The sequence below is a fragment of the Verruconis gallopava genome (genome assembly GCF_000836295.1).
Source record: "Verruconis gallopava strain CBS 43764 unplaced genomic scaffold supercont1.57, whole genome shotgun sequence".
In the NCBI taxonomy this organism is placed as follows: domain Eukaryota; kingdom Fungi; phylum Ascomycota; class Dothideomycetes; order Venturiales; family Sympoventuriaceae; genus Verruconis; species Verruconis gallopava.
The window spans coordinates 52,349-72,657 of NW_015622193.1; the positions used below are offsets into that span (position 1 = coordinate 52,349).

Below are 20,309 nucleotides of genomic sequence, written 5' to 3' on the forward strand. Positions count from 1 at the left end.
GCATGGCCGACAGCTCCGCGCGAACAAAAGGACCAACTGTGATGGGAAAGTGGTAATGCAAGGTAAAGAGCCCTTGCATGGGGAGAGCTTCGAAGACGGTTGATAGAGGTCCACCAAGCTCAGCTTCCACGTTCATGAACGGTGCAAGCCAGGCCGCCAATGGGGTTCCGAGGTCGACGAGAGCAGACGGCGCCAGAGAGCGAAGCTTGGCCCGAAGTTTGCATAGTCAAAATTAGCCCGGACGTCCACTGCGGCAGGGAGGGGACTAAAAAAAAGAAGCGTCCACGCGAATCACAGCAGAGGGACGCTACGAATCAGAATTTCGAGAAACTCGTCACCGGCGGCTGAGGCATTGCCAGCTTCGGTGGGTCACGTCCGCACGTCGCGGGCAGTTCATGCATGCGCCGATCGCAAGGCTGCAGCTCACGTGACCGGGAAGGCCCCCGCCACAGGGCGTGATTGGTCCTCGCGTAAACGCAGCCCACTAGCCACGATGTGCGGCTGAACGGGGAAGCTGCGATCTTGATTCAGAGCTGTTGCGGCTGTAAAAAATAGCTGAGGGGAAGGAACTCCGCGCCGACCGGAAAGGGCTACGATGCAATTCAACAACCCGCAGGAAATCTCCTTTGTCAGTGACACCACAGCTGGTTCGAACGGTCCAGTGCATCTTCACACACTTTGTGGGCCTGCAACCCTGGGCCAGCTGCGCGATATCCCTTGCTCCTTGCGGCTACAGGTGGACTCGCGGCTTAACGTCGGTGATTGTTCACGATTGACGGTTCGACCTCAAGAAAGTCACATATATAAGAGCCATGGAAACAGTCGCCATGATGACAGAAACACAGCATTATCTCGAAAAAATTCAGGCAATCGCCGAGAGCGCCCTCGCTGGAGCAGCGTCCAAGTCAGCACCGTCGTCCAGGAAATCGTCTCTAACTACCATTGCAACCGGCGACCAAACCCAACCTTTCATGTCCAGCAACAACGACGTGCAGGAGAGCAGCCAAGAGGCCCGCGTCGAAACTCAGCGTCAGCAAGCACACCGTGAAGCTCGCCCTCAAAACCACCACGCCGCTGGCAACGCGCAAAATCAGAGTCAAGAGCACGACTCACTTGCTCATCCATCCACTCCTGAAATGGCCGACACCAAGCTTTCCCGTTTTTATCACGTCATGGGCTCGTCCGAGTCGTCCGCAGCGGAGCGGCGAGAACAGGAAGAGCGTGCACGACGGGAGGCTGAAGAGCGTGCGAGGAGAGCCAACGATGGTAAATGAAGTCAATCGAACTGTTCTCAGTGAGTGCTACCTCCAATTCGAGTTCGGATGTTGACGACTGACTTTGGCTGAATCGCAGTGCGTGACCAGGGATCAGCCTGGGCTACGAAAATCCTTTCGTGATGATGTGCAACGCGAGGATGACAAACCAAAACGAGATGTGCCGTTTCGGCTTAAGCATGGCGTCGGGAGGCTCTCTGATTCATGCAATCGAACCATGATAGGATCATTTTAGCCGTCTTTGCTTCCGGTTTTGTATTTTTTGCTCACACGGTGCGCCGGATGCACCCTTTGTTCCGCTTGTCTCGATAACGAACGAAACTTGGATTTTTCCCATCACTTCCAATCAAATAGTTTTTGCTGTGATATGTTCCTTTTCGTCAATCATTTCTGATTTCGCGGCTCGTGCTCGCAGCAGTCAGCCCGCCTCACCAGCTCGGAAGGCAGGAACAGAAGCATCTCCGCAGAAAATGGTGAGTAATTTGTCAACAATATCTTGAATCTCAGTTGGATCCAAATATAAGGGTTTACTAGAGATAACATGACGCTAGGAGATTTAATTAGCACAATCAATGTTATTTTGGGTCTCGAACTTACTAGTGCAAAGACAGCACCCTTATACGTCTGATGATAAACTAGCTTATATTCATCATCCTTGCTAGATGTCTGAAGATTCGTGTCTGTGGTATTGGTCTGCACTTGCGTGCTCATTTCGGAATGTCGGCGCACGTGGCCTACTCGCTTCCGCGGCTGGAGCCCATACAGTCGCATTCCGGCCATGACAAGTCGTGATATGATCTCCTTGTTCCGCTCCTCAGTAGTGCTGGTAGCTTGGAGACTGGAAACGCGCGAGAGTGTTAAATGCCTCGCGCGAGAATCAACGGCTGGTCTCAAGTTTGCAGTACAAGGGTCTGATTGCGCGCTTGGAGAACATGACAACATTTTATCCTGCGCATCATGCGGAATTCCAGACAAGCTTCCTGTTCTTGATCGCGACGACTGGAAGTTTACTGCCACGCTTTGTTCATGGAAGTGCTTCGTCGGAAAATGACCTGATATAGATGTCTGCGTTTTCAGAGACCTCTTCGGTCTCTTCTGCCCTACGAGGTAATTTATGCTATCATTTTGAACCGATGCAGCAGTTGCAAGATCTTCGCCGCCTGATCTACGCGCTTTTCGCTTGCGCTCGGTGGCTTCATCAAAGACATTCGCAACCTGTTTGCGCTTCTTCTCTGCAGCCAAGCTAGCAGCATGGAGCGCGGCTAGTGGAGGCAAAAACTCAGCATTCGTTCCCGCAGGCAAAGCCTTGGGTGATGACGGCAGGGAAGGCAGATATTCGGGCGCTTGGGCGCACAGTGGTATCGCCTTGAGTGTAAAGAGCGACTCCTTCATTTCGACTTCAGGCGGAGCAGCAGGAACAGCATGGAAGAGGACTTCGGTAAACAGAGAGGACTCCTTGTCGCCGTTGATACATTTCTCAACTGCGGCGAGAACGCCAGAGCGCGGGTACGTTGGAGGCTCTACGGCATTTTCCGCAAGCTGATCTGCGAACCATGTGGATGAAGCTTCTTCTGTCGTCCATACCTCATGAGATGGGCCGGCAATGAACGCCAATGGAATCTTTGATGTGTCGACGAGGCCTAGAAAAGTAAACTCAAACGACGCTGTGCATAATGCCGTCGGCGAAGGTGCTGCGAAATGAATATCTTCGCCGACATTAGATCAAAACCTCACCATGGGGTTGCAGGGAAAGTAGCTGACCTTGCAATACGGTATTTGCGTCGACATGTATACTCGAGCAGCCCATTTCCACGCTCTAGCAGTATGCGTGTAGTTTGAGTTCCTTTCGACGCGAGCGATGCATGGACGCGTCGTCGCTTGGCCTTGTCGCTTAAGAGCGCATGGGCAGGTTTAGGCGAGAACGCCACGTGACAAGACGCGGAGCTGCAACCTACGTGCTTAGCCACACTGCACAGCCCCCACTCTCTTCTCCAGTCGCTATTTTCGTGATCTTTCCTGCGGTCCAACATTCAAAAGCAGCTTTGCATGGAGCGTTCATCTGACTGACTGGCTGTGGCAGGAGATGACTGAGCACGCAGAACACCGGCTGAGCTTGACATGGTGCTTCATCACGTAGATTGCTCAACATCCAACAGCTTGCAAGGCTTGACTTAACCTACCTCATCATCGACGCGTCAAGCACGAAGCGCCCTTTGACTTAGTGCAAATCTAGACGCAGGGAATAGTATCACTCGCTTCGCTACACGTTAAGGACGAGCTAAACACGACCTTCTCCAAATGATTGTGCTATGTCCACGCCAGCTTCAGGGACAAGTGGGAAGACTGGCGACGAGTGGCGGTTAGAGGAGTTTCAGAGATGGTTCACGCGTGAAATACAGAAAAGTACGATCTTGCTTTGGGTTCTCATAGGTCATACTGACAAATTCTCTTTAGGGGAAGAGCTTAACCGAGATCTTCAAGAACAGCTAGATGAGTGCAGGAAGGAAAACGCTCGTCTTCAAGCCAAGTTAAATGCACAAGACGGGCCAACGGATACCGCGGACAGAGACTCGCCATATGCATCTTCTCCAAGCGCTGAGAAGGAGTCCGTGGTGCCTTATGCGACGTATTCTAAGCTGCGTGAACAGCAGGAGATCACGTGGAAATCACTAAAGGCCACCGCTCAAGCTTTGGAGCACTACAAAGCGCGCTACAAAAAGGCCAAAGAGTCTATCCGTCCCTGGCAAGAATATGCACAAAGATGCAATGACCGTGCAAGGCGTGCTGGCATTGCTACCCCTGAACGCCAGGCATTTCTCCCGTCGGTGGCTTCACGCTCATCGTCTTCGGAAAGGGACAACGTTGTTGGATCGGGTCATTTAGAACATCCAAAATCATCCCCATGTGGTGCAAGACGTGATCAGCGTGATGTTGTATCCACTCTAAAGCCTCGGTCCAAGCTAAGATTGACGACGCTAGCAATAGAGCCCACGTCGTCAGAGTATGTCGCACAGGAAGAAGTTCACGCCAGGAGCAATCAAGAACGTACAGTTCCTCCCGATCTCGGAACAGGCATACCGATAACGCATTCCGATATAGAATCGACGAATGTGATTACTTCAAATATAGAGCATATACATGAAACATCATCTAAGCGACGATATTCCGCCCCAAAGCCTCCAGCAGAACAACCTAGGAGTTTAGCTAATGGCTACAGTGGAGAAAGCCCTAGTTTTGCTGACACCAAAGCCAAAGCCTTGATTACGGAAAATATTCTAGTCAAGATGGAGGCAGATAGTGGTCCTGACATGCCAACCCCTGACTTGGATACTGCCAGTGATGAGACCGTCGATCTTGACGAGACGGGAGCCCACATCACAACACCACGAAAGTTGCAAAATTTGCAAGCTCCGCTTCATCGAAACAGTTCAATCGAACGCACACTTACAGATCATAGTACTACCAATTCAACCGCCGTTGGGGAAAGTCCTTCATGTCGTGCGCGACGCTCAGAAAGGCACGGCGGAAGAGAAGTCAGTGACGAACACCGAGCCCTGCTTCCCATAAGTCCCAACAGAGCGAATCAATCTAATCGTCAGGTTGTCACTGCGGAGACGATAAAAAGCGATCAAAAAGAGCAGTTGGCAGAAGGATCGTATTCCTTTGTTAAGAGTGAAGATCAGAGCCAAAGCTGTTTCAAGTCAAAGCCTTTGTCAGGAAAGAGAAACGCTGAGGATGCAATCGAAGTCTTGCTCAATGATTCGAGACCGGCAAAGCGTATGCTCATTAGCCCAGCTTTCAACACATCCCGTCGACGGCAGTCTCTTGTGGACGCTCAACCGCCAGCCGTATCGAAAGAAAAGACAGAATATCCCCTCCATAAGCCTGTGGCAGACTGCACACCAGCTCCACAGATGAAGCAAAAGAGGATGAATTCTCCGACTGTGAACTACGGATCGCCGCGATCACCACCTGCTCATCAAGCAACTTTTGAAGCACAATGTCAGCGCGCCACAGAGAGGTCGATCACGCCCTTGCGTGAACGCCCCGTCTCTGAACTCAAACCGGAGGATTTTAAGCTAAACCCACGCGCGCATGGGAACGTGAACATCACATGCATAGAACCAGTCCGGAGCCGGGAAGACCGACGATACCTGCATGCCTGCACCGATCGCTCCTGTCGCCAATGCGGAAAGCAGATGCGCGCCCTCGCTAAGGACATGCCTGTGACGGTTGGCTCTTCGCTCTTTGCCTCTACGCAGGACGACTCCCTTACAGACGAAGAGCGTTTGCTTAAACATCACCTCGGAGAACAATTCTCGCTCAAGCACGTGCGTAGCTTGGACCCTGACCGGCTTCGAGATCTCATCCTCGAAGCGAAGACGAGCCTTCTTGCGGACAGGTATGGGCGGCATCGGCTTAGACCCAACGCGCGGGCAAAGAGCCCGCCTGGGTTCTGGGAGATGGACATGCCCACGACGCAGGAGGTTGAGAAAAGGGCAGAAGAGGTCGAGAAGAGGTCGAGAGACATGGTCAGAGAAAGGTATCGGGAAGCAATGCGACGAGGAGGGAAGTGGATTTTCAGAGACGAGTGATTGTGTTTGACGGATCGATTGTAATCGCTTTCACGCCGCGGTGCCGGCAACAATACTTTCTGGATTTCAGGGCATTAGAAATGCTGCTGTTGCATTCTATCGATAAGCTTTCACCCAGGCGCAGACGGTATCTCTGCTTCGCCTTATAGATATGCTAATTCCAAAACATGTTTGCACCACGCAAAAAAAGAAAGTGCACTTCGACGTGGAATCAGCTCTTCCACACATCGACAACCCAACCCTCAGCGGGGTCCCTTCTCTGGACGACCTTCTTCCGCACCAGCGGCCATCCCACCATTCCCTTGTCACCCACGAGGGAGAGCATGACCTCGCACTCCCTTCGCTCCTCACCTTTCTCGTTCGACGGTAAGACTTCCAGCTTTCCCAGCGGTTTGCCAATTTCCAGCAGGCCGGTGCCCTTTGCCAGGCTCGCCAGTTGCTCGGCCGAGACCGGCGTGAGAGGGGCCATCCTGACTCTGGACGTAGCACCGGGCTGGGAAGGTTGCGAACGCTGAAGCCGATGGTAGATGATGTATCTTGGCATGCAGTTGGTAGGCAGCCGAGCAAGGAGTGAAGATGGATGGACGTAGACAAACCCATCGTCCGATTCGCTTGGTTCTCCATCCCTTGAAGACGAAGAGAAGAGCGTTTTGTATTTGACATCGATCGCTCTCTTCGCCTTCTTCTCCTCTATTGGTGGCACGGGAAGCAGATCAGAACGTATGGCAACCTGATCTACAAAGCCGGCAGCAGTAATCTGCTTCATCAGCGCGGTCGTCTTTTCAGACGGTTTCTTGAGCGTATCTTGCTGAAGATTGCCGGCAACATGTGGATGCAGATTCCGCACAATATTGAAGAGCTGCTTCCTTAGTTGGTCAGCCTCACGTAGGCCCTTTTCTCTTATGAAATTCGTTTTGCAAAATTCTTCCTTTTGATCCGCGGGCGTGGAAGAGAAGTCCAGCATTGCAGCAAAAAGCTTCAACGCATCGCTTTGAGGCACTACTTTGTTTTTGTTGAAATCCAGTCTTGAAAGTCTTGCTTGGGCGGCTGCATAAGCATTTCTGTTAGTCTGTCTTGTGCTCTCTGCAAGATCATCTTCCGCTGTCCAGATCTCATCCTGCGCTTTGACGGGCGTCTTTAGATCTAGCTGGCTCTCTGGGATCATGAGCTCAGGCACGTCCAACGCAGCAACGAGAGCAATAACTTCCTTGGCACACCCATGCGCCACACCTAACCGCAGCATTTGCGCAAACCGCGGATTCAGTGGATAGTTCTGCAGTTCTCTCCCCAGTTTCGTTATTCTTCCTTTCCCGTCAAGTGCCCCCAGATTCATCAGCAGTTTCTCTGCTTTGACTATGCTACCTTTCACTGGCGGCGTTGGAAATGGGAAGTTGTCCACCCTTCCAATGTTCATGCTTTTCAATTGCAACACCACGCCCTCCAGCGGAGATCTAAATATCTCCGGCTGAGCAAACTCCGGCATGGCGGATTCAAAAATGGCACTGGAATAGAGTCTGTAACAATGTCCTGGCCCCGTTCGTCCTGCACGGCCCATCCGCTGATCAGCACTAGCCTTGCTGATCCAGCTCGTCCTAAAGGTTTGAACTCCAGCTCGATCCCACGTACGTTCCTTATGACGACCACAGTCGAAAACGTAGCGAATACCTGGAATCGTAAGAGACGTCTCGGCGATATCTGTGGCAAGTATGATCAGACGCGATCCTGCGGGTGGGGCTTCGAAGACGCGAAGCTGTTCCTTCGACGGCAATTGTGAATACAGAGGTAAAACGTGAATCTTCATGATTTCAGAGGCAGGTTCTTCCCCTTCGATGATGAACTCCGCGTCCGGATCGTCCGGCTCAGCTGTCTCTTCCTCGTTAGCCGCCTCAACACTGTCTTCGTCAATGTCGAGCTGCGTGTCATCGTGCACAGCTCCCAGCTCCTCTAGTTCCTCCTCCTCGACAGCATTATCCTTAGTATCCACTTTCCTCTTCGACTCGGGTTTCTTCTTTTCATCTGTCGTCTGAAACACGTCCCGCAGCCTTTGCATCAGCAGTCGAATATCGTTCTGTCCCGTCAAGAAAACAAGCATGCCACCATGTGGTAGCTTCCTATGTCCTCTACTGACTTTCTTAAATGCCTCGTCAACAAAGTCGTGGCTCGTTCTTCGCGCCCAGTGCACTTTGACATCGTACTGCCTCCCTTCTACCTCTAGGAGAGGGGGAGGCTGTGAAAAGAGTCTACTGTTCGCCCGAAAATCTTCGACGCGAAGCGTGGCGCTCATGATGACCAATTTAAGCGGCTTATAAACTTTGGGCTGCGCCAATGAAAGCTCCCTTCGGATCTTAACGCATCGACTCATCAGAGCAATCAAGATATCTGTGTTTACAGTTCTCTCATGGGCCTCGTCAATGATTATTGCCGAGTACTTCTTCAACGAAAAGTCCTCAGTCATCTCTCGCAAGAGAATGCCATCGGTCATGAACTTGATGGCTGTACCGCTCCGCACCGTTGAGTCAAATCGAATCTGATATGCCACTCTCTTACCCATGTCACCCAACTCATCTCCAACACGCTTCGCCACGCTGACAGCTGCCACACGTCTAGGCTGAGTGACACCAATGATGCCCGGCGTTGGTCCATCAGGACTTCCAAAGCCATGCTCAAACATAAACTGCGGTACTTGGGTTGTTTTGCCGCTACCTGTGGCACCGGACACTATTACGACATCGTTGTTGAAGATTGCCTCCATGATACGCTGCTCCTCTGCCACGACCGGAAGCGCCATACGCTTCGTTTGAATTTCATCTGTTCGTTGAACGGGGACGGAATACGCCCGTCGATCTTTCGCAATTTCTGATTGCTGAGTGAAACCTTCAGGTAGGGGATCTTGTTCAATGGGACGGGGGACAAAAGAGTTCTTGATCTCTTCTGGGATGACCGGCAATTGTAGCTGCGTGGCCGTAGACGGCGTGAACCCTATGGTTTTATTGCGCTCTTGTTCTGCCCAGGCTTTGAACGCTGAAGTTCTAGCCTTGCGCGCTACCTTGGACGTGCTGCTAGATTCTGAATCTTCCGGATCTCCTTCAGATGATGTATCCTCCATGTCGTCGTCGGTCTGGGTTTCGCCGCTGGCATCTGAGGCAGCCATCATAACTTCCTCCGACTCCGTTGCGGAGTTTTCGCCCTCAGAATCTACGTCGCCATCCGCGTTGGTGCTCATTTCGTCGTCGCTAAAGCCTGTCCACTCGGCATGTTCGAATTCTTGCACCGGAAGTCTATCGAAGATCAACGGTCCCGTCCTCTTGCGCTTTCTGCTCTTGATGATTGGTCTGCCGTTCTCATCCAGCTCCAACGGCCTTTTCAAGCCGCTACCAAAACCTGGATCTGCCTCTTGTTTCGACGGTGGTGCCACGGGAGAAACCGACTCGTCTCCATCCAGCTTCTCATCCTTTCTGGCGTTGGGTACTTCGAATTGGTCACGTTCGTCTTCTTCGCTTTCTTCGCTCTCCCCAGCGCTCTCTTCCTCCACTCTTCGCGACTTCTTTCTGTCATTCTTAGCGTCTCCTCTCCTTCCCAGCACCTTCGCACTCATCAATGCGCTGCGATCCAACCCATCCTTCTGGCGCTGCTCCAGTCTCTTAATCAAGGCAAGAGTCTCCTCCCGTCTCAGCTTATTTTCGATATATTTATCCAGCCTCTTCCTCTTCTTCGAACTCATTGCTGGAGTTGCAAGCTCCTGCTTGAGCGCCGCCTTCTTTGACAGCAGCTGCTCATGATCGGTGTTCGCGCCAGCTGCTTTTGAGGCAGCGTCGTGAATTGATTGTTCCGCATCTTTCTGTCTTGCGAGCTTCTTGTGCTTGCGCTCGCGAGGAACGAATTTAGGCATGGCTCATAACAAAAAGATCATCTTAAGGAGCCCTGAAGACGGCACCAGTTCCCTCACGAATCGTGTATGTTTAGCAGAACAACTTTTTTCGGCCGATCTCGGAGAGTCTAGGATTAGGGTCCAGCTCTACCCTAATTTTCGGAACAGAGTAATGGTAGAAGTTAGAACATCTTTCACAGAAGATCCTCATGCTTGATATGAGCGGCAGACAAATGTACCGAGTTTTGACTTTAAATAAATTCTTGTTTCAAAAGGAAGCATAGTACTTGAGATGCCCCTCTTCTAATCTTCTCGAATAGGAAGGTTGCTATTCTACGCTCTATTGTCGAACACTGCGCCCTACCTCTACACTTTACATGCATGCGCCCTTTTGCCGCCCTTTGTATATAGAACAACAGAAAAGATAAGGTCTTGAAATATTCGTGCATTCCCTTGATGCATGACCACTCCTTGTCTTCTATCACTTAGGTGCAAATTTCATCCTTTCCTCTACGCTGACCCAGACTCAGCCTCCGCAATGGCCGATTTCTCTTTGTCCTACAGTAAAGCCACAATATACGATGCCAGTATGCTCCAATCCTTCGTCGAAGCAGGATTCCGCGCCTCCGACACACGTCCTGGCTGGACGGGTGATCTTCCTCAGCTCAATGCAACGTTCACCATGGACCTCAAAGCTCTCCAGGCCGAGCTTATCAACCCTGATGGGGCGATTCTCATCGCACGCGAAGATTCACTCAGTGATTCCGTTGTTGCCTGCTTCAATATCGCAAGGAAGTCGTCAGATGTGGCACGTTTTGCTTGGTTTGTTGTTGCGAAGGAATATCAGCAGCGAGGCATCGGACGCAAAGTCTTGGCATATGCAGAGGAATACGCACAAAGAACGTGGAACAGCGTCAGAAAGCTGGAGTTGAACGCTTTGTCAAACCGTCGCGAGCTCATATCGTGGTATGAGCGCAACGGATATTCCAGGACGGGTGTCGTCATACCATTTCCTGCGAATATCCACCCAATTGAATCGTTGCCTGCGAACTTGGGATTTGTTATGTTGGAGAAAGACTTGAGAGTGCGGCAAAACTGATTAAGACTTTAGCAGATTGAGAACCTACCTTGCGCTGACATACGACGGTTGCTCAAGCTATATCAGCTGTCAACAGCATAGTCCCATGGTTCTGCGAGAGATGAAGTTTGCATGACTAAGCTTTGTTTGGAATATCTCAAAAGCAGGCGGCCATAGTTAAGAAATTCAATTGCAAGATTTGAGACCTTTGAGATGTTCATCTATCACGAAAGAAGTTCAATTTCATGTGAGTGTTTTTGGTTCAAAAGATGGGTAACCTTCTGAAACTCCATGGTGATGGCTTTGCTCAAGATATTAATTTCTTCAACTGACAGTCAGGGATTTTCGAATAACCAACATGAAAACGACCCGAACTTGCTTTAGATTCGGAGCTAAGACTAAACCATGCTCATCGCGTCCGGCAGCATAAAACTTGAATTTTTGATATCCGAACTTGATCTGAGAAGCAGATCGACAAGAATATGGTATATCTTCGTAGATAGTACTCCTGACACTCGAATCGCGTGAAATTAGAAAAAGAAATACGAATCAAAACTACACCAAATCCTAAAAATTTCTTTCCAAAAAGGCAGTGACTTCATGCATCACCTCTCAACTTTGGCAAATTGGGTCTGGAACCACTTGATAGCCTGATCCTCTGCCTGTTCGGCTTGTTTGGCTTCATCCTTGCTTTCATCTGCTCTCACGGCAAATCCATGCGTCGTCCCTTTGTATTCGACGACTTCGCTCTCCAGACCCTCTTCCTTTTTCAAGTTTGCTAAAGTCGTCTTGATGGTCTCATACTGTGTCACACTGACAGCCATATCTTTTTCTGGCTGGGCAATGCTCAAAGGCAATTTTAATTTCTCAATCTCTGAGGGAATGGACAGGTTTGATGGATGAGCGGTGAAACCCGCGTCAATCAGATTGACACCGCTGGGAGTTCGAAAGCCGTGACAGAGGTTCACGGTGTGCTTGCCACCCCAGCAGAAACCAGCTGCGCCGATAGGCAGTTTCTTGCCCTCTTCGCTGTCGCGGAGAGCTTGAAAGAACGAGGTAACCTTCGGCCAGGACTTCGGGAAGCTGTTGCTCATCATATAAGGGGCTGCGACAGATAGGAGAGACACAACCTGGAAGGGCTTCTTGAGCCAGCCAATGAGGGATTTGTCCTCCAGCAGTTTGTTTGTCGTCGTCAACAGCGAAATGGGCGCAGCCGTGCCTATGAGTGCATTCTTGTCAGTTGGTTGGACTTTACCCTGCCGTGTGAGATCTCAAGTACCGTCCATGAAGTCGGGAAGATAGACCTTAAAATCGCCGCGTGTTGCATAGTGGTCGGCAAGGATTCTATTGTTGACGAACTGCCAGCCAAAGGCATCTGAGATGATGACGATGATTCCTTTGACGGCCTTGCCTTCTCCAGGCTCGGCGATGTAACAATCACGGTCGAACACCTTCTCCTCCCTCCCCTTCGGAGTAGCCGCGTTGACGTGACCGCTAAAGCAGTTAGGGCAGGACATTTGTTAGAAATCAAGCAAGCTGAAGTTTTGCAGGTCTTGTACGACGGTTCATGCGACTTCGACGCATGGATCTAGAATATGGGATCAGGAACATGTGCTTGGGGAAAGGCTGATATACATGTCTATGCCCCACTTTCGCTACCGCCGTTAACTCCGATGGTGTCCAAATCAGGCAAATTGAATTGTAGATAAGCACAAGGTGTCTGAGTGAAGAATCGCACTTGTGCCATGAGGAAGGTAAGGCGTTGCGTGCCTTACACACCGTGGAGCAATTATTAGACCGGCGAAGGCGACCGGCGAAACGCCATCGATCAAGTTGAAGAAGTACATGGCGGAGATTGAGGCTGCACTTGCACGCTAAAGCGTTTTAGGTAACGAGGGACCTGAGCCGAATGCGCCGACCTTTCGGCTCCGCATTGATTGGAGTTAATTAGCGCGAGGCACGCATCGACTGTCGCTGGCGGTGTATCCAGAGCTTTGAACGTCGGCGACACTGTTCAGTCCGTTGACTAATCTTCACCCTTGTTCGATCTTCATAACCGGCCGCGGGATGAGACAGAATACGTAGAAGATGACGAAACGAGCTCGCGACGGCGAAAAGGACTTTGAACGAAGCCCAGAGGCTGGTCGCTGCACCAAGCGAGCGCGAGCGACAGCAGCGGCCTGCAGCAGAAGAGACAGGCTATCGATGCTGAGCGACGAGGTGCTCCTGCGAATTCTGTCGTTCCTCTCCATCATCGACCTGAACAAGTGCCAGCGCCTGTCGCGAAAATTCAAGAGCATAGCAGCCGACTCTCAGCTTTGGAAGGCGTTATATTACAACAGATTCGTACGGCCCAGGGTGCTGCGGTTACCCGGCATGAGAGGCTCTGCCATGATCGCCAACCCGCACGGTCCGGCTCCCTCGTCTGAGCCAGATGAGTTCGGGCGGTCTTCGTCCAAGCCTTCGAGATGGCTAGACGATCACAGTCTCGTCAAACAGGGGAGCGAGACAGACTGGAAGCGGCAGTACAAGCTACGGCACAACTGGACGCATGGTGTGTGTGCAGTTGACGAAATTTTGGTCGCTGAGCAGCTTCCCCCTCCTCCACTTATAGCGCGGATGCATAACAGCATTGTGTATACGGTTGACGCCGTTGGCGGTCTGCGTGCCTGGAGCTCCGCGAAGAATCAGCGAGGCATGTTGGCAAAGACAGATCTCCCTCCGACAGGATCACCACCTACCGCGTTGGCAGTTGATACTACCAGTCCCGATGGCTCTCTCTTGGACAACGTCGATGATCTTCACCAGATCGCTGTTGGATTTGAGGACGGAAGCTTCGCCATCTTCATCTTCGACCGGCGCAACTGCAGCCTCACGTGCAAGTACAAGCATTCTGCGTCGTCGAATGGCATGCTCTCCACGGTGGCTCTCTGCTCTCCTTACCTTGTTACCCTGACGGCCGCGCAGCTGCTTTCGCTGTACAAATTCGAGGGTGCCAACGGCGAACCGCGGCTCTTGCATTCATTGCGGTCTCACACAACGTGGTCACCCCTCTCGCTAAGCATTCGCCCCTCATCGCAAAACATTATTGCAACGATTGCCTATGCGATCCCGACGTTTGTGTCAGGCTGGACTGTGGGCGTGCAGGAAATGTGGCTGTCCCTCGAAGGAATTCTTTTAGACTCTCGGCTCGCCACCTCAATCAGTCCGTCTGCTAGATCGTCTGCATCTCTTCCCGCTTCGCTTTCCCCTTCGCGAACTGGGTCACCATGTCCTTCGCCGTCCTTTAGTGCGGCTACGCCGGGCTATTCAAAGCCTACATCACTGTCTTACTCGCATCCCTATCTCCTGCTCTCGCACCCGGACAACACATTGACGTTGTACCTGGTCACCTCTACCGATCGTTCTCTGTCTATAAGTGCGGGCCACAGATTGTGGGGGCATACCTCTTCGGTCTCCGGCGCATATGTGGGAGGCCGTGGCAAGGCAGTATCGGTCACTACAAGAGGTGATGAGTTACGAATATGGGAACTTGAAGGCACCACTGGAAGACGGCGACCCACAAACTCTGAACTTAGCGTGCGGGTGCAAGCACCATCATTTTCCTTGTCCTCTTCAATGCGCACAAACGTTGAAGGTTCAATCAACGTAAACCCCAGATGTGACACCGGACCGCAATCGGTCTCACAGGGGACTGATGAAATGGGTGAGATGAACGTCGCAAGGGGTTGGATTGGCTTTGATGAGGAGAATGTGGTTCTCCTGAAGGAGAGAGGCGTAGAAAGAGTCCAGGCCCTTGCGGTTTACGATTTTACCTAGAACTGCGTCCAGGGTATAGAATCAAACCGGCTCGAATCTATGACATATTTACATGTACTGCTCTTAACGTACTTTGAATGCAAATTTTACGACACGAATGGCTGAATTTCTATTTGAAATATTATGCTGTACAGAGCGAGTTGAATTTACACGCATCGTCCTAAATCATCAACCTGATATCAGCGGTCAGAATTGAATCGATATTTTAAAGTCTTTCCACACGAAGAAAAGTTCTCGCTTACAGAAAAAGAATCCCTTTCTGCAGCGAAATCGCGAATTATAATCACGTGGTTCGGAGACGGCCGATGATGGAATGCAGGAAACACTTATCTATCTCGGCCGCAAGATCTCGCTACTTCGGTCCCCAGTTGTCGAAATCTCACCGATATCTCGGGCAAATTTATGAAGCGAGAGATTTCGACGGTTCCGAGACTATCTATAAGGACCGTGGTGAATACTACTAACATCCAAATTATTCGCTCTTGCTACCACGCTTCTGATCTTCTTGACCGAAACAGAATGCAAGACCCTCAGTTTTCCATTCCTACTGTAGATGTATCCTACTATCTGGAGGACTCAGGCTCGTCGGAGGCAAGAGATGTGATTCAACAAGTTCGGCATGCATGTAGAACAAGTGGCTTCTTCCAGATCACGGGTCATGGTATTCCAGCAGAGTTGCAGCAAGAAGTATTTCAGGCTGCTGAACTAGTCTTCAGCCTTTCCACCGAAGAGAAGATTGAACTGCTCGGTAAAAATGGCAGAGGCTACGAAATCCTTGGGGGACAAACACTTCAGCCGGGGGCTAAGCCAGATCTGAAAGAGGTATGCTTTATTCGTGGAGACCTGCTCACCTCGATTAAATGGCTAGCGTTTAGGGTTACTTTGTAGGACCCGATCTTGCCCCCAACGTGCGGCCGCCCTTTCGCGATTTCCAGCATCCAAATATCTGGCCACCTTCGTCATTGATCGACCCTTCAAAGTTCAAAACTCCACTCTTAAAATATCAATCACTCCTTGCTGAACTTTCCTTAAAGATCTTGCAGATCCTTGCCGAGGGACTCCCCTACTGTGACGCGCATACGTTCGACAAGTTTGCCACGAATCCAATCGCAAATATCCGGCTATTGCACTATCCACCCCAGCCAAATCTTGACGACAAAGACCAGCTGGGTGCAGGGGCCCACACGGACTTTGGCGCTATAACACTTCTTATGCAGGATGCAAATGGCGGTTTGCAGGTGTTGAATCAGCAAACCAACGAGTGGATCGATGTGCCGCCCAATCCAAGCGCCTATGTGGTGAATGTCGGAGACATGCTTGATACTTGGACGAAGGGAGAGTACAGAAGCAACGTCCATCGGGTCATCAATCGGAGCGGCACGCATAGGTATTCCGTGCCTTTCTTTTTCGACGGGAACGTCGACTACGTCCTTGAGCCCCTAGACGGCAGTGGAGACGGGAAAGGCCCAACTGTTGAAGAATTTATGAAAGAGAGATACAGAAGGACAAAAACAAGCTAGCATGGCCATTTAGCTGAGCCGATCTGTCTTTCCACCAGTATTGGCCGCGGTATTTAGACTCGCGTCGAAGCGCTCATCGGAGAGTGCGATAGAATAGCTCGAGACTATCAATTGCGCATAAGAAATAGCAAGATCAAACTTTGACCGACCCATTTTTGACCATCTCTCACTTTAATGCCCTTTGCGTGGCATAGACTTTGAGGGCGAGCTGCGCCATAAGAGACTGATTTTGGTCCTGGGCATCGGCAGTAGTTATGATCTGACCTCGACACTGCGACGATTTTCCTGCGACGGATGCATACATATCGTCTCTTGGCGCTCTGCAAGCCAGGTTTAACACCGCAATTCCGCTATCAATTGTCAATGCTGAGGGATCGCAAGGCGATGGCCACGGTCGAGGTTTACGAAAGTAGTCTTCTTGTTTAAAGCCCTCGCACACCTTCATCGCCGCAAATGTTGGTTCAGAGCGGGATCCGCCGGTCCTTTGCAAGGTGTCCCCAGCGTCGTCCTCGTAGAGTTGCATAAGTTCACTCACTTAAGTTATGCGTTTTCAACCTGTGAAACGCCGGCCCTTAAAGGAAGCCTGAGGCAGCAAAGCTTCGCAGCTCGCCGAGCTGAGGCCAACGCCGCATGAATGCACGGGACACGCGAGGCTCCTGCGCGTCGTCCATGACTCGAGTTGCTGTATCATTTCGGATTAGCTGGCTGCTGTTTGGCTTGTTCCCGACAAAACGCCTCGATCTTGAATCTGTATAAGCCGTGTCGCCGGACCTTCTCCCTTGCTTCGTTCAACAGTGCATGTATCGTTCACCTCGCATGCAAATCATGCCCTTCTTCATGCAACGTGATGCTTAACAGCGAAGCCTGCAGCTTCTTCCGTCGAACACAGCAACGTAACAACGGCGTTGGGCTTGTCATTTCCTGATGGATACGAAACCCCAGGAGACTGAGCTCGCTTCGGCGCTGCTACAGTGGGTGCGGACACATATCCTCATATGTAGCACAGCGTCCCCAACAGCCAACTGATACGTTCGACAGGTGAATTCATTCGACATTCCAAACAAGGTTCAAACATGGCAGGATCTGGAGGACGGTGAAATCTTGTGGAGGATACTTCGTAAGGATTCACCACACCCCCCACGTGTTCACTCCGCGCGGCAGGATTTGGGAGCCTAAAGTCTAACACAATTCATGCTGCAGACGAAATAGATCCAGAGTATTTCCATGGCTCTCTTCCCGAGATCGATCGGAAGCAAAAGGACTCAACCGACAACTGGATCCCACGATGGCAGAATCTCAAGCACATCGACCGACTGATCGCAACATACATTCGCGACGAATGCGACTCCCTACACTACCTTAGCAAAGTGCTTAACCCAGACCTTAAAGCCGTCGCTACAGATGGTTCTCCAGAAAATGTTATCAAGCTGGTCAAGGCCGTGCTCCTGGTGGGCATGTACTCAGAGAAGTCGGACCAGCGCTCTCTTATCGTTGAAAAAGTCGGGCTGAAGGGCGCGTCAGCAATTGCAGAAGCCATACAAGAGATGGAGGATCTGGATGAGAAGATGAGGGAGATGGAGGGCGGTACTGGGGCGGAGACAGAGACATCGACGTCTGAAGTGGATCATTATGAGGCAGAGGAGGCAGGGGAGAGGCCGCGGACGTCATATGAGCGGGATCCCGAATTGGAGCGAGAGGAAAAGCTGATACAAGCCCTGCAAGAGAAGCGCAAGCTAGAAGAGAAACTGGCTTATCTGGAAGATGATCTCAGGGAGTCGGAGGAGAAGCGGAGAGCCCTTGAGGACGAACTTCAGGAGTCCAAATTTGGCCTGGACCGTAGGCGGCGGACAACTATGGATGAGGAGAGCCTTCAAGCGCTGAATATACAAGCTGATCGGGACAGAGATTACATTGCTAAATTAGAAACTGACCTTGCTGAGGCGAACACCACAATGGAAAACCAGCAGCGACAACTTGAGCGTCTCAGACTTGACGCGCAGAGCAAACAAGAGCTACGCGATGAGCTCCAGGTTACCAAAGCCGAACGAGACGAATTACGGCAGAAAGCTAAAGCAAATGAAAACCTCAAAAAGAAAATTCAAGCTCTCCAAGAACAAGAACGAAACAATGCCAATATGCGACGGGATATGGCGGGGCTGCAAGAACAGCTCGCGGAGATGGACCGTTTGCGGGAGCGTTGTGCTGCGCTTGAAAAGGCTAATGAGGAAAATGCAAAAACCATAGCGAACGGTGAACAGGAGATTTTTGACCAAAAAACCGCCAAAGAGCAGCTCAAATACGAACTTAAGGTGCTGGGACAGAGATTTGAGCAAACACGCGAAATGCTTGCCACCGCACAGGAAACTATTCGCGAGCTCGAGGACAAGGGTCGAGAGGTCAATGGAGATGGAGATGACACAGGGGATCTGGACTTGGACGCAGAGTTGAACGCTGAACCTGGGTCAGCGGCAGCCGCCGCCGCCGCAAGTCTAGCCGCTGAAAAGGCCGCGAAACGACGTAGCTTAGCACCCGTGCAGAGCGCGGACAACATCGTTTTGCAACAGAACCTTTCGATAGCAACTGCTAGCATTGCTAGATTGGAGCAAAAGTGCCTTGATCTTCTACAGGAGAACCTCGGTTTGAAAGCCGTGCTTGAAGATGGAGACGGGAAGTCCGAACATCCATTTGAGCACCAGACGAAGAGACTAGAGAGCTTAGAAAAAGAGATGGACGATGTGCTTGCGAAATATACGGCTGCCGTATCAGAGGCTGCGGATCTGAGACGATTACTGGAAATGAGCGAGTCGCAAGGTACTTGAAATGAGGCTCCATTGCCTTTCTTATCGCTAACAGTTGTGCTAGCATATGGCGAACGTCAAACCAGCACCGATGCGGCCATAGCCCAGAACAGGGATAGGCAGAAATACATCGAGGAACTGCAAACTCAATTACGAGAGCACAGATCTCTTCTTCGCCACGCGTTGTTGAGTGCGGAATCTCTTGTCAAGCAACCAGAGGAATTGCGGAAGGCAGAAGAATATAGGATCATTCGGCAGCAGCTTGAGGCCGTGCGAGCTGCACCGGCCGCTGGAGCGGAGAAGGTGGTCGAAGACTCTGCGCTCAGTCTAACAGATAGGATAGAATCCACACGCGATCTTGTCGCACAGAAGGAGAAGGTATGCTTTCTTAGAACTATCGGAATCTTCGTTCATGAGAGTTAACTGTTTTGCAGATAATCAAGGAGAACGAGGGAAAACTGAAGTCCTTGACTTCTGACCTCGAGAAAGCGCGGAAAGCAGCCGCCACAGCTCCATCAAGTGAACTTGCCAAAGAAACTAAGGAAGAACTTGAGATTCTGAGGCGGGAGAATAAGCTGATGGCTAGCGCTTGGTATGACCTCACGAGTAGGCTGCAGAGTAACACCGTTATGCTCGCACGGAGACAAGAACCTCCTAGAAGTTGGCTGGGAAGACAGAGGATTGCGGTCGGTGGAGGTGCCAGGAAGTGATGGATGTGAATAGGGAGTCTGAGTCCAGTTGGTTTCACCGGCGCATATCTATCGCCATCGTTTTGAAAGTGGGGGTGAAGATCCCTAATTTTGGAGTTCTACGAGGTTCAAGACAGGGAAGGAGAGATTATACCCCATGTGCTTGCATAGTTTACTTGCATCTCTACGCATCTACTTTGCTAGAGTGGTAATTCCAGGAGCGAGGATGCTGCGTTGCTGTCAACCAATCAATTTCTATTCAATCTTCAAACGGCATCGTGTTGCAAAACCAAAGCTTATCGAATTTCACTATCATGCTTCCGAAAGCGTTTTGGGGATTTTCGGCGCATTAATCGATTCCGCACGAAGCAAGTTAAGATTCCGATTCTGAAAGCCGAGCGTTGCTCATCATCCAAAGTCCCGGATTTCTTTCTGAACAGCCACGTAGTATTGTCTAGGGGATGCCAAGTCATACAGATGAACGTCCCTGCGATGTGCAACCCAACTGTTCATAAATTCGGGCTTCAGCATTTGAAAACCTATTCCATCCGCTGGGCGAGGGTAGACAAACTCCGATGAAACACTTGGGATTCGTAGGACTACAGATACTCAAGTCGCGCAAGCAAGGCGAAAGGCCTCCAAAGTGATTCTGCAACGTGACTTCTCGG

The 20,309-nt window shown here is 51.0% G+C and overlaps 9 protein-coding genes across 12 annotated transcripts; 6 read left to right on the top strand and 3 right to left on the bottom strand.

The window, feature by feature from the left end:
* The first annotated feature begins 514 nt into the window (after nt 1-514).
* Nucleotides 515-1,591, top strand: PV09_09197 (uncharacterized protein). Its single transcript, XM_016363209.1, has 2 exons — nt 515-1,294; nt 1,354-1,591. Exon 1 carries the CDS (start codon nt 813-815, stop codon nt 1,272-1,274), a length of 462 nt encoding a protein of 153 aa, XP_016208967.1. The 5' UTR covers nt 515-812; the 3' UTR covers nt 1,275-1,294; nt 1,354-1,591.
* PV09_09198 lies at nt 797-3,112 on the bottom strand. 3 transcript variants are annotated; one of them, XM_016363211.1, is made up of 4 exons: nt 3,036-3,112; nt 1,872-2,980; nt 1,338-1,821; nt 797-1,285 (listed from the first exon to the last, which is right to left on the bottom strand). In XM_016363211.1, the coding sequence occupies exons 1-3, from the start codon at nt 3,079-3,081 to the stop codon at nt 1,693-1,695; spliced, it is 1,284 nt and encodes a 427-aa protein (XP_016208969.1). In that variant the 5' UTR covers nt 3,082-3,112; the 3' UTR covers nt 797-1,285; nt 1,338-1,692. The 3 variants fall into 3 exon arrangements, with proteins under 3 accessions (XP_016208969.1, XP_016208968.1, XP_016208970.1); XM_016363210.1 differs by having other exon boundaries at nt 797-1,821; XM_016363212.1 differs by having other exon boundaries at nt 1,872-3,112.
* A 164-nt stretch (nt 3,113-3,276) lies between these two features.
* Nucleotides 3,277-6,046, top strand: PV09_09199 (uncharacterized protein). Its single transcript, XM_016363213.1, has 2 exons — nt 3,277-3,677; nt 3,729-6,046. The coding sequence occupies exons 1-2, from the start codon at nt 3,584-3,586 to the stop codon at nt 5,867-5,869; spliced, it is 2,235 nt and encodes a 744-aa protein (XP_016208971.1). The 5' UTR covers nt 3,277-3,583; the 3' UTR covers nt 5,870-6,046.
* Nucleotides 5,927-9,813, bottom strand: PV09_09200 (uncharacterized protein). Its single transcript, XM_016363214.1, has one exon. It carries the CDS (start codon nt 9,756-9,758, stop codon nt 6,081-6,083), a length of 3,678 nt encoding a protein of 1,225 aa, XP_016208972.1. The 5' UTR covers nt 9,759-9,813; the 3' UTR covers nt 5,927-6,080.
* Nucleotides 9,814-9,928: 115 nt separating this feature from the next.
* Nucleotides 9,929-11,284, top strand: PV09_09201. Of its 2 annotated transcripts, XM_016363216.1 has the most exons (3): nt 9,957-9,972; nt 10,058-11,062; nt 11,151-11,284. In XM_016363216.1, exon 2 carries the CDS (start codon nt 10,198-10,200, stop codon nt 10,834-10,836), a length of 639 nt encoding a protein of 212 aa, XP_016208974.1. In that variant the 5' UTR covers nt 9,957-9,972; nt 10,058-10,197; the 3' UTR covers nt 10,837-11,062; nt 11,151-11,284. The 2 variants fall into 2 exon arrangements, with proteins under 2 accessions (XP_016208973.1, XP_016208974.1); XM_016363215.1 differs by having other exon boundaries at nt 9,929-11,062.
* PV09_09202 (uncharacterized protein) lies at nt 11,136-12,583 on the bottom strand. Its single transcript, XM_016363217.1, has 2 exons — nt 12,095-12,583; nt 11,136-12,034 (listed from the first exon to the last, which is right to left on the bottom strand). The coding sequence occupies exons 1-2, from the start codon at nt 12,330-12,332 to the stop codon at nt 11,421-11,423; spliced, it is 852 nt and encodes a 283-aa protein (XP_016208975.1). The 5' UTR covers nt 12,333-12,583; the 3' UTR covers nt 11,136-11,420.
* Nucleotides 12,584-12,775: 192 nt separating this feature from the next.
* Nucleotides 12,776-14,844, top strand: PV09_09203 (uncharacterized protein). Its single transcript, XM_016363218.1, has one exon. The coding sequence runs from the start codon at nt 12,904-12,906 to the stop codon at nt 14,632-14,634; it is 1,731 nt and encodes a 576-aa protein (XP_016208976.1). The 5' UTR covers nt 12,776-12,903; the 3' UTR covers nt 14,635-14,844.
* Nucleotides 14,845-15,060: 216 nt separating this feature from the next.
* On the top strand, nt 15,061-16,302 carry PV09_09204 (uncharacterized protein). Its single transcript, XM_016363219.1, has 2 exons — nt 15,061-15,456; nt 15,510-16,302. The coding sequence occupies exons 1-2, from the start codon at nt 15,154-15,156 to the stop codon at nt 16,152-16,154; spliced, it is 948 nt and encodes a 315-aa protein (XP_016208977.1). The 5' UTR covers nt 15,061-15,153; the 3' UTR covers nt 16,155-16,302.
* A 536-nt stretch (nt 16,303-16,838) lies between these two features.
* Nucleotides 16,839-19,912, top strand: PV09_09205 (uncharacterized protein). The gene is made up of 5 exons (XM_016363220.1): nt 16,839-17,129; nt 17,193-17,271; nt 17,355-18,965; nt 19,017-19,330; nt 19,387-19,912. Exons 1-5 carry the CDS (start codon nt 17,079-17,081, stop codon nt 19,660-19,662), a joined length of 2,331 nt encoding a protein of 776 aa, XP_016208978.1. The 5' UTR covers nt 16,839-17,078; the 3' UTR covers nt 19,663-19,912.
* The last annotated feature ends 397 nt before the right edge of the window (nt 19,913-20,309 follow it).

Excerpts from the sequence above, each read along its gene's own strand:
- PV09_09202 (XM_016363217.1), bottom strand. The coding sequence starts at position 12,332 with ATGTCCTGCCCTAACTGCTTTAGCGGTCACGTCAACGCGGCTACTCCG. Across the intron at positions 12,035-12,094 it reads TCTTCCCGACTTCATGGACG|GCACGGCTGCGCCCATTTCG; the intron begins GTACTTGAGATC and ends ATGCACTCATAG.
- PV09_09198 (XM_016363211.1), bottom strand. The coding sequence starts at position 3,081 with ATGGGCTGCTCGAGTATACATGTCGACGCAAATACCGTATTGCAAG. Across the intron at positions 2,981-3,035 it reads CGCAAATACCGTATTGCAAG|ATATTCATTTCGCAGCACCT; the intron begins GTCAGCTACTTT and ends ATGTCGGCGAAG. Across the intron at positions 1,822-1,871 it reads AGGGTGCTGTCTTTGCACTA|CGTCATGTTATCTCTAGTAA; the intron begins GTAAGTTCGAGA and ends TAAATCTCCTAG.
- PV09_09199 (XM_016363213.1), top strand. The coding sequence starts at position 3,584 with ATGTCCACGCCAGCTTCAGGGACAAGTGGGAAGACTGGCGACGAGTGG. Across the intron at positions 3,678-3,728 it reads CACGCGTGAAATACAGAAAA|GGGAAGAGCTTAACCGAGAT; the intron begins GTACGATCTTGC and ends AATTCTCTTTAG.
- PV09_09204 (XM_016363219.1), top strand. The coding sequence starts at position 15,154 with ATGCAAGACCCTCAGTTTTCCATTCCTACTGTAGATGTATCCTACTAT. Across the intron at positions 15,457-15,509 it reads CTAAGCCAGATCTGAAAGAG|GGTTACTTTGTAGGACCCGA; the intron begins GTATGCTTTATT and ends GCTAGCGTTTAG.
- PV09_09205 (XM_016363220.1), top strand. The coding sequence starts at position 17,079 with ATGGATACGAAACCCCAGGAGACTGAGCTCGCTTCGGCGCTGCTACAG. Across the intron at positions 17,272-17,354 it reads AATCTTGTGGAGGATACTTC|ACGAAATAGATCCAGAGTAT; the intron begins GTAAGGATTCAC and ends TTCATGCTGCAG. Across the intron at positions 19,331-19,386 it reads TTGTCGCACAGAAGGAGAAG|ATAATCAAGGAGAACGAGGG; the intron begins GTATGCTTTCTT and ends ACTGTTTTGCAG.
- PV09_09201 (XM_016363215.1), top strand. The coding sequence starts at position 10,198 with ATGACCACTCCTTGTCTTCTATCACTTAGGTGCAAATTTCATCCTTTC.
- PV09_09200 (XM_016363214.1), bottom strand. The coding sequence starts at position 9,758 with ATGCCTAAATTCGTTCCTCGCGAGCGCAAGCACAAGAAGCTCGCAAGA.
- PV09_09203 (XM_016363218.1), top strand. The coding sequence starts at position 12,904 with ATGACGAAACGAGCTCGCGACGGCGAAAAGGACTTTGAACGAAGCCCA.
- PV09_09197 (XM_016363209.1), top strand. The coding sequence starts at position 813 with ATGGAAACAGTCGCCATGATGACAGAAACACAGCATTATCTCGAAAAA.